At 49.5% G+C, this 16,613-nt stretch overlaps 1 protein-coding gene across 1 annotated transcript; it reads left to right on the forward strand.

Annotated features, from left to right (window-relative positions):
• Positions 1-6,584: 6,584 nt before the first annotated feature.
• Positions 6,585-7,956, forward strand: LOC125548268. The gene has a single exon (XM_048711918.1). The coding sequence runs from the start codon at positions 6,732-6,734 to the stop codon at positions 7,788-7,790; it is 1,059 nt and encodes a 352-aa protein (XP_048567875.1). The 5' UTR covers positions 6,585-6,731; the 3' UTR covers positions 7,791-7,956.
• The last annotated feature ends 8,657 nt before the right edge of the window (positions 7,957-16,613 follow it).

A 16,613-nucleotide genomic window follows, 5' to 3' on the forward strand; every position in this document is an offset into this window, starting at 1 on the left:
TTGTTTGTGCCGCGGTGCACATGCTGCAGTTCTAGGCCCAAGAATTGCTTCTCCATTTTGCGCACCTCCGTGAGGTATGCCTCCATGTGCTCGTCCTTCGGCTTGTACACCTTGTTGGAAAAGTTGACGAGGAGCTAAGAGTCGCCCTTGATGGTGAGGCGCTTTACCCCCAGGGCCGCCACAGCTTTAACGGCGGCAATCAACCCTTCATATTCCGCGATGTTGTTGGAGACCTTCTCGCCCCACAGGAAGCAGAGGTGCACAACGTAGTAGAACTTGTCTTGGGTGGGCGAAATGAGCACAGCCCCAGCCCCCGCGCCCTGGCGTGCGAAGGTGTCGTCGAAGCACATGACCCAGCCGTCTAGTGCTTCTCTCCCTGGTAAGAGAGATTGGTCCTCACCTGCTTCGGGGCCTGGGGCGTCAGTCCACTCCACCACAAAGTCAGCAAGTGCGGCTCCCTTGATGACCCTGGTGGTGCTAAACTCTAGCTGGAATGCCTGCAGCTTGATGTTCCACTCAGCGACCCTACCTGCTGCATTGGGGCTCCGAAGTACCCTTTCCAGTGTGTACGCCGAGATGACCTTGATGGGGTGGCCTTGAAAGTAATGGCATAACTTGCACGAGGCCACAAGGAGCGCGAGCAGAAGCTTCTGTGGCATGGGGTAGCGTGCCCGCGCGTCTCGCAACACCGTGCCGACGAAGTACACCGGGTGTTCGACAAGGGCGGAAGTGTTGGTGGAGTCCAAGATCTCCTGAGGCTGGGGCGTTCCCTGAGGCTGGGGGGCCTCAGGAGTTCGGTCGCCTATCGAGGCTATCGCGGCCTCAGGAGCGCCGTCTTGTGGTGCACGGTCATCTGCTGGCTCCGATGTGGCTTCAGGGGCGCTGTCTTGGTGCTGCACCATTCTAACCGGATGTGCGGCGTCAGATGGCAGGCTCTTGGCCTGGCGCTCCTCTTGGATGGCCACCAGCGCCGCGCTAACGGAATGAGGTGTGGCGTCCAGGTAAAGCACCGGGGGCTCAAGGGGGACGAGGCGCCACCATCATCGGTGGTCTGGTTAGGTATCTCTTGAGGTCTTAAAACGCCACGTCAGCCTCCGGAGTCAACTCGAACAGGCCCTTCTTCTTCATCAGCTTGAAGAACGGGAGGGCGTGCTCCCCCAGCTTGGAGATGAAGCGCCCTAGCAAGGTTACGCAGCCTGCGAGTTTTTGCATTTCCTTGAGAGTCTGTGGCGGGCTCGTATCTTCTATTGCTTTGACCTTCTCTGGGTTCGCCTCGCTCCCTATGTGCGACACGAGGAAACCCAGCAGCTTGCCGGAGGGGACGCCGAACACGCATTTCTCCGTGTTGAGCCGCAGATCTACCTTGCGCAGGCTGGCAAAAGTCTCCTCCAGATCCTGAATGAGGGTCCTAGCCTCCCAAGACTTTACCACAATGTCGTCGACGTAGGCCTCAGCATTTCTCCCGAGCTGTTGGCCCAGAGCGATGTGCATCAGCCGCTAGAAGGTCTCCCCAACGTTACGCAACCCGAACGGCGTGTAGGTGTAGCAGTACAGCCCACACGGGATTAAGAATGATGTGTTCTCTACGTCCTCCACCGCCATCTTGATCTGGTGGTAACCTGAGAAGGCATCTAGGAAACATAACAGGTCGCACTCGTCGATGGAGTCGACGATCTGATCGATGCGCGGAAGCGGGAACGGGTCCTGAGGGCAGGCCTTGTTGAGGTTGGTGAAGTCGACACACATGTGTTCCTTCCCGCCCTTCTTGGGCACGACGACGAGGTTTGCCAGCCACTCCAGGTACCGGACTTCACGGATAACACCCGCCGACTGTAGCTTGCGGGTTTCCTGGACGATGAAGGACTATTTCTCTACGGACTGTCGTCGCGCCTTATGCTTCACCGGGCGCACATTGGGATACACCCTCAAGTGGTGCTCGATTACTCCCCTTGGGACCCCCACCAGCTGCTTGGGCTCCCAGGCAAATACCTCCTTGTTCATGCGCAGGAATTTCACCAGTGCCTCTTCTTGGTCTGGGTCGAGGTTGGCACCAATGGTGAAGGTGGCTCCTGAGGCCCCGTCCTCGTCGACCGACACATGCTTCGTCTTGAACCGATCTTGGGAGAAAAATTGCTTCTTCTTTACCGGCGCAGCCCCTTGTGTCTCGGGTGCTGCTTCACCTATGGGGCGCGCCGCCGCCGCAGCCCTGAAGGCGAGTTGAGGGCCATCAGGGCCTCCTTGGTGTCTCTAGCCACGGTGAGGACGCCGTTGCTCCCTGACATCTTCATGAGGTTGTATGCGGGGTGAGTTGCTGCCATGAACTGAGCCAGGGCTGGGTACCCGAGGATGGCGTTGTACAGGAGGATGATGCGAGTGATGTCGAAGTCGATAAGCTCGGTGCGGTAGTTGTCGCGGGTGCCGAAGGTGACGGGAAGGCGGATCTGCCCTAGGGGGCTGGTGGAACCGCCGCCAACTCCGGAGAAGGGCTTGGTGTGACGGAGCCGGTTGTGCGATACGTGGAGCAAGCCAAAAGCTTCCACGGAGAGCATGTTGAGGCCAGCCCCGCCGTCGATGAGGGTCTTGGTTACCGCCACGTTGCAGATGGTGGGTGTGCAAAGCATCGAAGCGCGCCCAAGCCGGTGGTGGTCGCCGGATGGTCCCCTGAGTCGAAGGTGAGGTCGGCCTTGGGCGCCGCCCATCCCAGGGGAGGTCCCTGCTGCACAAAGGCGGCGCCCATTTGGCGGAAGAACTGCTTGATGTGGCGATTTGAGGGCGGTGCCTGCGAGCCGCCGAGGATGGCTGCAACGGCGAGGGGCGCTGGTGCTGCGAAGCGCGCGACGAAGAGACCGCGCAGCTCTTCCTAGGAGGCCACTGAGGATCCCGGCAGGCTGAGCAGCCAGGCGCGCGGCACGCCGGCCAGGGCCACGGGGAACCAAATGGCCATGACCCTGTCATCTCCTTCGCCTTTCCGAACGGCCTCCTCGTACACCAGCCGGAAGGCTGCTGGATCCGTCGTGCCATCGTAGCGAGGCGGCATATCCGGCTTGAACTTGCGCGGCCACTAAACATGTTGTAAGGTGGGGGTGAAGGCCCGGAGGCCCATGTCGCCTCTGTGCACGCCCGTCGATCCAGCCGGTGGAGTAGCGCCTGCCATAAGGGCTGAACAGAGAGACGAAGCGGGAGGAGGGGCAGAACGAGCGGAGAGGCGGAGCTCCGGCACACCCCTACATTACGGGTTCCGACGAACCCTTAAGAGGTTTGAACTCTGGGGTGCGCACAAAAAACACTCTCTTCCTAGCTCACTCGCTCAACGATCTCATGGCCTAGCTCGACGTACCCTAAGAACAAGAGACACGAGGATTTATACTGGTTCGGGCCACCTCGCGGTGTAATACCCTACTCCAGTTTGTGGGTGGATTGCCTCGGGGGGCCGAGGATGAAGTAATTACAATGGATGAACAGCCTCGGGAGGTGAGGTGTTCTTGAGCTAGATGAACGGGTAAGCTCGTCGGGGTGGAATGAATCTGATCCCGGTCTATGGTGGTGGCTAAGTCCTATTTATAGTGGCTTCAGTCCTCTTCCCAAATGTTTAGGCGGGAAGGGATCCCACACCGGCCAAGTTTGAAGGGGGACAACTAGTACAAACTATCCTGACAAAAGGTGGTCTTCGTCTGCCAAAGGCTCTGGTGGTGATGCTGCTGTGGGCTCCGCGATGACCTCCGTCCTGCCGTCCTGGCGGTCTTGGTCTTGTTGCACCGATATGAAAACCTTTGCCTAATGCCTAGGGACCCCACGCCTGCACTTGCCTCCTTAGCACCAAAGAGGAAACTGGTACACTATGCCCGCTGGCGCCTGCCTGGCCTCGGTCGTCATGGCTTATGTCACGTGAACCTCGCGAGGTGCCCCTTGCATAGATATCTCCACTCCTCGGGAGCCGGCCTAGTGAGGCCATCCCCAAGGAGGTCTTGGTGTCGCTCGCCTCACGAGGCTTGGCCCCTCGCGAGGGTCTTGGGTGGTTGCTGCTGAAGATGGGCCATACCAGGCCATTGGTGGAGCCACGCTCACAGGCCACAGGCAGGCAAGTCTGGGCACCCCCGGTCCCAGAATGCCGACACTTCCTACAAGAAGCCCCTTGGACGTGGACTTAAAGATGACAAAATCATGATCTATTGTTGTTCAAAATAACCATGAAGTCTCGATAGTGATTGTACTCCCTTCACTGCAAGGAATCAAGGTAAAAAATACCTTGTTCCACGGTACAACGATACCAGTGCTGACCCAATGGTCTCTACATACACAGGAACAAAATAGAGTTAGAAGTCATTGTCATTGCAGTTACTCCATGCTTCCGCAATCCACTACATAATATACTATGCATTGCCATTGATTTGGTTATAGTTAAGGTTGTAAAAGTGTCCACAAGCGTGACAAACTAACATGAAATTTCTTACAGACAAACTCTTGACAGAAATGGTAATCCTCTAGACTTCTCATTTGAGCGCACCATTTATTTGTCATGCAGAGTTTCTGGCTCTCATTGGCGATTCCAAATAGATCGCAATGTTAGCAAAGCATTAATCGTCACAAAGGTGATTTTGCTAATTTGGTTCATGATGCCATATCATTGACTTGGTTCTAGTTTTAGGGTATATCAGTAACATGCACTTTGTCCTTGATTTGTCCATGTTCTAGATTGTTTTTGGGTGAGATTATTTAGGGTTGATGAAAGACCAAAAACGTAATCCATTCATGCTTTCGACCCGGCTCACAGCAAGAAAGTTCTGAAATGTATGTGACATATACCTCTTCAAATTTTGAAATATATATGAAATTTTGCGGACTACATTGTGTGTTTGATACATGTACGAAATGCAATTTAAGCTTTTTTGGTCAAAGTATGTGGAATGTATGTAATATGTATGAGTCGGCATTGAAAATTGTTATCCATGTATGTTCAAGCTTTATGAAATTAACCGAAATGTGACTAAATTTGTTGAAATATTACTAAATGAAATATGATTGACTTTTTATTTGTGGAAAGAAGGTCCAACTTTGTGTAATTTGTGTGTAAATGTCTCTTGTGTTTCCGAAATTCATCAATACATAACCGAGAACAAAATGTAACATGCCTGGACGTTTCTAAAATCTATTGAAACATGACACAAATAGATGTAAAGATGTTTCAAATCCATTAGATTGATGTGAACATTGACCGGAACATTTTCAAAACAATAAAATTTCAATGAAATATATGTGAGTGAAGTCTAGAACATGACTAAAATTCGTGTCAACATGTTTTGGGTCCATTGGAGTTGATGTGTGAACCTTCTTTGAACATTATTTGAAGAGAATAAAGTTTCATTACAATATTTTGTTAATAATTTATGGGTCTAAGTTGGGTTAAAATGCATCAAATACATTTGGAATTTATGATTTTTAAACAAATAAATTTCATGATATTTGTGAAAAGTCTGAAATTGGTGTAAATATGTTTGAACATCTTTGAAAAGTATGGAATTTTATTGAACATTTTTCAATGGTGTCTAGAACTTTTACTGAAATAATTATGAACTTATGACGAAAAAGATTCAAATATTTGAAATGAGTCATCACTTTTTTCAAAATATGTACTTCTGTAAAATCTGAAACTTTAATATTCAAGAACAACAAAGGCCATAAGAGCATCTCCAATAGGTGCCCTAAAACAGGGCAGGACCACTTTTTACATCACGAGGGGCAACATTGCTCCAAATTTACAACACTTGCAAAACACAACACCAAGTGTTGCAAAATTTGTAACACTTGGTCGGTTGGAGCAACTTTTGCAACACAAGGGGGACCCTACAAATTTGGAACACCAAGTGTTGTTTTACATCACTCTGATGCTCCAATGGGTGTCATAAAATAGGCACCCACAAAAAGACAACCGTGATGTATTTTGCACACCTATTTTTAGGCATCTATTGGAGTTAGACGTTTCTGGATTTTGTAAAATTGCAAATTTTGATCCAACCACAATTTGGTGGCCTATTATAGGGCACCTACCGGGACGTGGAGTTTCTAATCTTGAGCTCAAATGCTCCAGGATGAATAGTAAATTAAAAAATAGACAAAAATTTCTTTAAGGAATGTTTTGAGTGCATGCAAAAAAGCATCATGAAATCACGTCGGTGCAAGGCGTGGTAAAAAAACAAAATCGATGCCCTGAAAATGTTACTTTCAAACGCATTTTGTTGCACAGAATTTTTTGCCACAACTTTCACCAATGTGATTTCATGGTAATAATTTACATGCACTTCAAACATTTCTTAAAGTTTGTCACAAAAAATCAGAATTTTTTAATTTTTTTAATTTTGCTGTTCAAACCAGGAGTATTTGAGCTCGGGATTAGAAAGGTACTTTTGACCTATTGGAGATTGCTCTATGAAACACTCTTTCTCTATGTTTGTCGTAGGCCGCTCCCCCACATACTTTCCCATGTGAACCTGTTTTTCTTTTGACTCCCTCCCTGCAGTTTCTCTCATGTGATCCCCATTGTTGCACCACCGCGCGATCCATGACACTCACTTAATTTGCTCTCGTGTGCACGCCCCGATGCACCGTTCCGTCCAGTTTAAACAGGGTCACGGGCAGGCGAGCCTCAAGCGAGCGCGCACGCACGAATAGCCGCGCTGAGCGCGCATTGTACAGAGGCTGTTCAACTAGCAGAGCATGCACCGGCCGGCCATGACATGAGGGAGCACCAGCTGCAGCAGCCCGGCACGCTCTTCCTCCTCAGGAACCCGCTCGTGGTCGCCTCCAGGACGATGCGCCGCGGCATCCGCGGCTTCTGCCATGGCGTCGGCTCCACGTCCACACAGCAGCACCTCCACGCCAGCATCGACCACCAGCAGCTGGCCAGCGGGGGTGCCGATGCCGACGCAGCGTCGTCTTCCTTCATGACCGTGCCGTCGTCCGTCGTGGGCTCCTGCGCGGCCGAGAGCGAGGCGACCACCGGTGGAGGCCCGCATGCGGCGGCCGCTGTCACCCTGGAACAGATGATCCTGCAGCTGGACCTGGAGGAGGAGGCCGCGGCGGCCAGAAAGGCGCGGCGCGTGGCGGCGGCAGTGCTGGAGGAGGACCGCTACCACCCTCGCCGCATGTCGTGCGTGAACAGCTCCGACCACGTGCTCCGCTCAGCGCGGGACGCGCTCAGCCAGTACCCGCGCTTCTCCCTCGACGGCCGGGACGCCATGTGCCGCGCGTCGTTCAGCAGCTACCACGAGGGCATGGGCGTCGCCGGCCCCGTGCTCCGAGATAGCCGAAACATCCCTGCAGACCGCGACGGCAGTCGGCACCGGAGGGCGTCAGTCTGCTGCGCCGCCGCCGGCGCGGGGCACTGCAGAGCGAAAGAGTGCGGTATGGAAGGCTACGAGATGGACCTGGAGCGGACACTGCGGATGCCGTCCACGGTGGCTGGGGAGAGCGTGGTGTGGTGCAAGCCCGGCGTCGTGGCCAAGCTCATGGGCCTCGATTCCGTGCCCGTGCCCATCGGAGGAGGGCAGCGCGGCGGCATTGCCGGCGCTAGAAGGAAGGCCAATTGGGCACCGCAGGGATCGACGCTCGGCGGCGGCGTGAGGAAGCAGAGATCAAGGAGGATGGGCATAGAGGAGCTGGAGAAGGAAAGGCTCTTCATGGCACTCCATGGCTACCTCGGGTCGGGCGCCAGCGCCCTACGGGCAACCGCGGGCCCTGATGTCAGTGGGTTTGGAAGGGACGGGGAAGGTTGGGAATTCCGGGTTCCTAGCTAAGCATATTTCAGTTCAGTATTTCCGATTAAATTTCGAGTAGAGCAACTAGCTTTTTTTTTTGTCAAATGGTGAATTTTATCAATTCAATGAGGGCATAGCTGGTTTTTGCATAGTTAGGATGATGTACATAGTCAAGATCAACACCATATGCACTCAATCATCTTTTAGCCCCTCTGCGAAAACCCTAGCACTGTGTTTGGATGTTTGCATTCGGGCCTAGTATTGAGTATTGGCATTCGTTTGGGTTGAATATCCCGAATATCACCGTTTGCTTAATCTTGGCATTCAGCTCTGGCATTCGGGCTCGATATCGAGCGACCAGTCCCGCAAGAAAAAAGCTAGCGGCCCAACTCGAAGGGTAATGCGGCCACGATTAATGTGAGTGTTCTCAATGTTTATAAAAGTTTTCCACGGGTCAATGAATTAGAGCGCAGAGATTTATACGTACCAAAATACAATAGTTTTGGTGAGAACTACCAGGAGAAGGTTGCATGCCTAGTTGAAGTCATGTGCATGCATTCTAGTTGGTTGCATGGTACGGATCAAGCAAAGAAAGGTCAGCTACATGCATGCATGCCAGTTTGCCAGGGAAACAAATTACTAGGAAGGCAATATACACAGGACTCCTATAAGTATGAATCATTAAGTGATGAAGCTTCTTTTTCTGAGATCCCGAGAGCACCAGCACAGATATTGTGTCAAGAAATTTGGAAAGCAAACACATATATATTAATCAGAAGGAAATCAAAGATTGCATCGGTTGTTAAAAATAGAGAGCGGAATTACTACTACTTCTGTTGGGGTCGACGACCAGAAAAGATCACGAGCATCAGGAAGTTACTCACGTGGATTTTACATGTTTAAAGGAGATTGGATGGGGCCCACCAAGCTTGCCGATCCTGGAGTTAGTTTAAACTAAGAAAGAGTCTACAGATTAGGAAATATGTGTACGTGTGTCTTTTGGAAACCTTTTAGGTGTGCGTGTGTTTCAGGTTGGCTACTTCTATAAAGCCTAGGTGTGCGTCGTTGTAGAAGGGTCAGGTTATTTTTATATGAAATAGACACGATGTGTTTTTCAGGGTAGACACCCGTATCAAGTTTTGGAGGAATCTTTAGAAAACCTCTATGTTGCGATTTCTTTTCGTGGAAATTGTTTTGCGCGTGAGTACCTTCGTCGAGATTGGTTTTCTCGTGCTGGGTCGCAAGGTTCAAATCCTCTACTTCGTGTACATCGCGTGCGCGGGCGAGAGGTTGTTACTGCTAGTGCTGGAGTGTCGTGAAAGATCGGACAAGATCGAAACTTGCCATCGGGGTTCCGGTCTTATCAAAGGGTCCGCGCTCGACATCGCTGAGTATTCGGGATAGCGTACTTGTTTGCAACCGAAACGAGCGTCATCCTCCCATCCCCGTTCGAGACAGTAGGTCTCTCCCATACGGCCCGAGTAGCAGGTAAGCAGCTGCGGGATCTCCCATTGTGTGAACAGGGATCTCTCCCATTGTGTGAACAGGATCCCCAACCTAGGATGCACAGAAGAGAGAGATGAGAGGGAACTGCTCTACCGGGAGGGAGAAAAGGAAAAGTGAGCGTGGTGGGGCGGGAGGTGGCGCCGGCCGCTGGACAAGAGGAGGATGGGATGGGCTACCCGGGCCCTGTCCCAGGCCTCAACCGCCGACTACCCAGACACCTTCGCTGCACTGCCACTTTTCCGGTACTGCAAGAACGGCACCTCACTGGAAGTCCTTTTCCTGGACTGGTCCTTCCGGGGCTTGCCGGAGGTCTCTCTCTGGGGGCGCTCATGAAGGAGATAGCAGTCCACCTCATCTCTCTCTTCAGCGACCTTCACCCTGGTATATTATTTGACCATCCAAACATCATTTGGCACTCAACCTCAATATCAGGTCTCTGTTCTGAATACCTAAACCTCCAAACAAAAATATTGGCATTCAATCTCAATGCCATTATCTTGTGATATTGGTATTTAACCCAATGCAATGCCAAGAGCGTAGGTCTAATCTGAATTAGTTCTGACAATGTTCATGTGTATAACGATGTTTTTGCGTCGTTACCTTATACTCCCTCCGTTCCGAATTATTTGTTTTGGATTTGTCTAGATACGGATGTATCTAGACTCATTTTAGTGCTAGATACCTTCGTATCTAGACAAATCCAAGACAAGTAATTCGGAACAGAGGGAGTAGAAGGCATTGCTCGGATATGCTACAACCGGTTAGCTTCATGTTTTCTTGAAAAAGATGGAGTTTACAAAACTGACTGCTATTGAGGGATGTCCATTATGTAAAGGCCTTGAGCTTCTCTCGTTATTTAAGTTGTCAGACTTTAACTTTGAGCTTCAAGAGTGACTAACAACATCTTCAACTGCCCCAACTACTTCACTTGATATGGAACACTAGCAAATGATGGATCTTAAAAAAAAACTACTTCACTTTGTATGGCGCGTCAGCACTGCCATGTCAGTCTACGGGAGCTCGAGAATAGGACCGAGTAGCATGATTTGGATGAGTAGTGCCAATCCTTAGTCCACCGGATCAACCTGTCCGGCTTGGTGTTGAGCTAGATGCCCTCACGGCGCACAATGAGGCAAGGTACTAGACCGTGGTTTTTTAGAACGAAGGCCTGCGCCTACTTCTATACCTACTAATACAGAAATTTCTTCCATTTCTTCGTCCATCTCGTGTAGCTGACGAAAATTACCCTCAATATCACCCATAAGTGGAAAAAACCTGAAAAGGCAACATGAAGACAAAAGCCGTAAAACTAAGTAGATTGGTTTTACATGTATGATAACCCATGTGAACCAACTCGATTTCCACCCCACGTAAGATATCCATCGAGTCCTCAGAAAATCTCTTTTCACTCCATGCATGATACCTGTCGAAAGAGATCTATAAAACCAACTCTCTCCTAACCCACATACCTAGCGAATCATGCCCATGTATCATAGGATCAGGAAGTAGAGAAAATAGACAAGCAAGCTGCTAGAGCTACGACGACGAGATCGAACCGATTTCGAGGGTGCTTGAGGGTAAAGTGGACGGTGTTGGACTCAAAGGCGCCAGCGTTGTGCCCATGGATTGGCGGTGGGAGTACGCTACCGGCGGCATCAAGGGTGGACGATAGGGGTTGGAGAAGATTCATCATCCCTCTGCATCACCTGAATTTTTGCTGCAAGCACGGAATTCCTAGCACCATCCGACACTCTCCCCTCCAAGGCCTGCATGATTGAAAATTACCATGACCTCTTCCGCCTCGCCATGATGTAGCAGTGCACGTCATTTTAGCGGTTGTCCTGAGGGCAGCCCATGACTCCGTAGGGGCCGGGAAGGCAGACATTGCGCCTTGTCCAACCTCTCGCCACGAATAGCGAGGGGCGGGAGAGATATCATCAAGGACGTGCCACGATCAGTGTTGGACACCTAAGAAATCACAACCATGACTCCAGGGCAGGTTGGGTCAATGTACTCTCCACTCGAGCACCTAGGAGGAGTCAACAAGTGGGAAACAAGACCCAAGGAAGATTCCTCTTAGAAGGCACCGACAGCAGCGTACATTTACGCCCAGGAGGTCCATGCCCTTAGTAGCAGCCACCAAGCCTAACCGGCGAGACATGGAAACTCTGGTTGCCACTCTCTGTACTCAACATTCAACTCGGCAATGCCTCCAAGGAGGGAATAATGTCATGGTTCCACCGTTGCCTGGCCCGACGAACCGAGACTAGGATTTACCCCATTTCTCGAGGAGGGCATAAATAGTGCCATGATAACGCCTCCAAGGAGGAGAAGCGAGTCACATGCATTGTTGTTGTCTACATCAACCAATGCCAAGTTGGGATTTCTCGCTGTCACATGTCCGTCAATCCTCAAAGATCAAAGCAAATCAAAGAGTGAAAACAAGTCGTCGTCCTGGACTACCGACGCGAAGAAGAGAGACACATTTGATGGCTTTCATTTCACTGGCCTGCAACCTCCACTGCCAAGATCTATCAGAGGCAATAATAGAGTCACAAGATTGCCATTCTCACACCATGCCAATGCAGTCTACGCTTGCACTCTACCGCACCAAACAAAAGGCCAGGTGATCTAAATCATAGGCTCACTGGGGAGAGGACCCTACCGCATCTATCCGCCGCACGAGGCTTCACCCAATGTCCGATGATGGTGAAGAGAATGGAGAGGGAAGGGAGGTTGGTGGCGGCGGAAGGCTTAGGTCGCTCTACATATCGCTTGGGCGAGTAGAACCGGTGTTCATACAAAAATAACTGTGTAAATTAACCGTTCTTTTTGTTTTTTCTTGCTATTGCTTCGTCTGACGTTTTCCTCCGACAATGTGAAGAGAAGGGAGGCGGAAGGGAGGATGATGGCGGTAGAAAGCTGAACTCGCTCTGCATATCGTTCAGGCGAGCAGAACCGGCATTCATACAAAAATAAACATGTAATTTGACCATTCCTTTTTTTCTTGCTATTGCTTCGCCTGATGTCGTCCTCCGGTGATGTGAAGAGAAGGTAGAGGGAAGGGAGGCTGGTGGCGTCGGAAGGCTGATGTCGCTCTACGTATCGCTTGGGCGAGCACAATAAATATTTGTACAAAAATAATTGTGTAAATTAACATTTCTTTAGTTTTTTCCTTGCTACGTTTGTTCTTGATATGGTCACATAACTGGCTATCTGTGCTATACCGGGAAGGTTCATGGTATACATGTTGATATTTTTTTTGTTTATGGCATGCTTAAAGTTCTATGAAAGGCTAATAATCTTTAGGGGTGTTCTATCCAACTGGTTGGTGCACGTATGATGTTACTGGAACTTATTCACTTGCCGTGAGTAGGTGTTAAGCAATGCTTGCTTGTTAGCGTATGTCCAATGATGTTTGATAATAGGTTTGTAAGGATTTTGCTTGCCTCTTTTGGTTCTATCTATAATATATGGCCTATGGTATCTCCTTTTCTCTCTTTTGAGCCAACATGCACAATATCGATGGCGGTTGTTGTTCTGGTGCGCTGATTTTATATGGCTTCAGCACAACGACTTCACAACTATCTACTACAGCATGTTTTGCCCGGCTCTGACGAGGGAGGGGCGATGACGGCAGAGCACCTTCGGCTCGCTTCAGTACTTGTAATCGTCGCTAGGTGGTCTATGGATCTGGATGCATTTTTTATTATTTCTGGTGTTCGTTGTATTGCCATGATTGAAAATGAATAGATTGAAAGTTTTCCCACAAAAAAGGAACATGTACAATAGCATTCTTGCCTTGTTATTACATTTTTTTTCTGAGTTGTACTTGTTATTACATCTGAAGTGGTATGAGACCACATCATAATTATGCCATCACATATTCATATGCTCGTTGTTTATACACAAGTTTCAAACAATATGTGTCCCCTGATGCAAAATACTCCTTTGTTGGCAAGTTGCCGAATACTTTTAAACCATTTTGTGACAGTTGATTTGTAGGGACATTGGCGTGCTATCTAATTTGATGTTCTAATCGACCGTAAATGTGATATGCATGTTCACGCTAACCTTGTCCAACTAATTCAACTTTTTAGCTTCTGCCTAAAGTGACACTTCATTCCGATGAGTTAGAGCATCTACTACCGGACTTCCCTCCTTAAATAATGCAATCCACATTTGAATATCTCAAATTAAAAACCTCAAATTCATATTATTACATGCAACGTAGCGATCTTTAAATGGAGCTCGTCCGGTCGCTGTGGCCATATCCGGCGGCCGGCTGCGCTCCCAGAGTGTTGGCCCGGATGCTGGCAAGGTAAAGTAGGGCATGGGACACGAGCCGGCTCACGGGACTCAAGGCGCCGCCGTCTCCCATACCCTACTCTTCCTCGTCCGAGCCCGTAACCTGTTGGGTGCCGGTGGACGTCAGATCAATGATGGATCCGTCCTGGGACGAGCCGGCGACGTCCACCACGACGCGGTTGCGGCGCCCGGACTGGTGCACCGCACAGGGCGTCGGAGAATGTGCCTCTACCTGGCCGACGTCCACTGCCGCCATGTCCTGTGCTCGTTGTTGCGCCATATTTGCGTCGGATGACGCCCACGGTGCGTCCATGGCCTCGGTGCGCCAACGGAAGGGTTGCACGTCTACCACCGCATTTGGACGCCAGACGGACCGCATCGCCTCTGGTGAGGCAGCGACGGTTGCCCTAGCGTCGGATCCATAATCCATTTGAGCGATGCAATGGATTTCCGACGGAAGGAGTCTGAGCGTTGCCGTGCACGGGCCTCCTCCCGAGAGCGGCGGAGCGCAAGCCGGACGACCATCTCCTCCTCGGGGCTACGTGGGATGAGCTCGGGGTCGACGGATCTGGAGGTGAACGTCTCGGATCCGATGCCCGCCATGTCGGAGACGGCCAAACGGCGCCGAAGACGAGCTTGGGTGGCAGAGGGGAGTGGAGTGAAGTGGCTAGGGTTTGGTCTGGCGAGCAGATGACGAGGAATATATGTGGGGTCAGGTGGGTCAGCGTGGGTGGATCCGACATGGCGGGCGTGCCCATGCGTGCCCAGGCGCCCCCATATCCGTCCCATATTAGGGCCGGATATGAGGGTCAGCCCGGAAGTTTGAGGCCCGTTTGAGGCGCCCGTCTGGATCAAAATTTCACGACCGGACAGGCCTGCCTGACGTATGAGGCGGGTTTGATCAGTAACCAGTACTAAATATATAGTATATATATCAACAAGGTGCGGTAACTCAAAGGGGCACGCAACTGCCCAGCCGTGCCCGATCGTCCGATTGCCTCGCGATTTGTAAAGTTATTGGATTCCGCACACCAAGTTTTAAGTTCTAGTTTGTGAAACTTGTGATTTTATCATTCGATCTTACCAAGTTTCATCAGTTGAAACTTAAACAAGTTTTTAAAAAGACGTCGAAACGTATTCATACTGGATCTTTTTTGAAAGCCCTCATAACAAGAAACACGAATATGAAGTGTGTGTGTGTGTGTATGTGTTATGTGAGCGTCTACAGCCGTACTATATTAGAAAAACACGAAAATGCAAACGAAACTTAATTTGGACTTTTTGGTTCAAAAGATATAAAAGACTAAAAATTGAAAGCCAAAAGAAAAAAATGGGGTCAGTGCCCCCGCCCCTGCATTGCCACAAATCCCCTCCAACAACATGCATGCATGTCTTAAACTATAATGCAAGCACCTCTGGCACCAAGTACTTGCAATTCACACATTAACATATATGCATGCACCTCGGTCCACCGTCGCTGGCTAGCAAGGTCCAAAGAGATCCATTGATGAGGCTAACAAGGTGGTTGAGAGAAAGATGCATGCTACTGATATAGGAGTATTTATAAAATCAGCCTATCAGTTGGAAATATGTAATGAGAAGAAGCAAAAACATATAACATTCCAACTATCGATATGTCACCAAATGAGTCTGGGGCTAGTGCAGACATTTTTCTTTTTACCTTCCAATTCTTCTATACTTGATGTTTTTTTAACACTACTTGATATTATTGTTTTGAAGACATTATATGATCTCAATAAGTCACTTGGATTTTCCTTAATGGTCATTCTTTTGCTCTTTGTGCGATGTCCATCGATTTTGGTGGCATATCCTCCATCCCACATGTGGCCATCAACATGTTCATGTCTTTCCCCTTCCTTTTTTTTAAGAACAAAAAAAAACTGGTCATGTCTTTACTCACTTGGGGGCTCAAAACGTGCTTGCCAGCGAGAGACAAGGGAGCCAGGAAGACTCTGGGCCATGCATAGGAGTGTAGACAAGTACTGTACTCATGATCATACGATTCTTATGGCATGGCTCCAGTTCATCTTATCTCCCCGGATCTATAAAGAGATCCTTGGTACTATCATTTATCAGTTTTCTGTGCCCAGGAATCGCCGAGCTTGATCAGCCACAGACATGGCAATCTGCATAAACAAAACAAATACAAGCCCTTGCATAGCTGGGGGAACTTTCAGAGAGTACTAGTGCCCTTTGCGTACCAGTATATGTAGTCGGTTAACTTCTCTCTTTTTGTGTTGGACAGCAAAGCATACTCGAAGATACAATTCCTTAGTAATTAAGGATGGTGACAAGCTATAAAGCTCTCAGTGGTGGGCCCTTGATTTATTAGTCCACAGTTGGTCACTGCCTCACCGGTGAGATTTCCCTGTTGAGACCCACATATCAGCACAATCATCTATGTCCTTGCTTGATTGCCTCACTGGATTGTCTAGAAAATAATATAAATTGTAATTGCCTCACTGGGTTATTTTTTATCAGCAGACACCTAGCTGCACACAAGAATTATATTGCAAGACATTCATAGCTAGCTGCTTCATTTCTACTCTACGGTCCATGGAAGGCACCAGTACTGAGTAATGTACAGTACAAGATCATTTTATGATCACAACCAGATAAGAGAACCCCAAAGGGGGTTAAAAGAAAACAAGTAGCACATGTATTGATGTATATGATGAACGTACGTGGTCATCAGAAAGACTGGGAGCATCTCGTGCATGAACCAATGCCAGAACGCACCACACTATCAGTTCCCGCTGACATGATCGGGAACAGTGCTGCTGCGAGCACAGTAGTACGAGCTGGCTGAAAAATACTGGCATGGCCTTTTGTTTTGAGCGATGATCACAAGATTGATGCGAACCCCAGCATTTTTGAGGCGCAGACCCACCTGCCGCGGCCTCTCTGAAAAGCTCGGCATGGCACATGGTGGGTGAGCTCCTCGATGACAGCAGAACAGGAGTGATTATTTCATTTGCCAAACAACATCCACCCATTAAATATTGTCGCCATACGCCAGAGCACAGA

Source organism: Triticum urartu, chromosome 3 (assembly GCF_003073215.2).
Source record: "Triticum urartu cultivar G1812 chromosome 3, Tu2.1, whole genome shotgun sequence".
In the NCBI taxonomy this organism is placed as follows: Eukaryota; Viridiplantae; Streptophyta; class Magnoliopsida; order Poales; family Poaceae; genus Triticum; species Triticum urartu.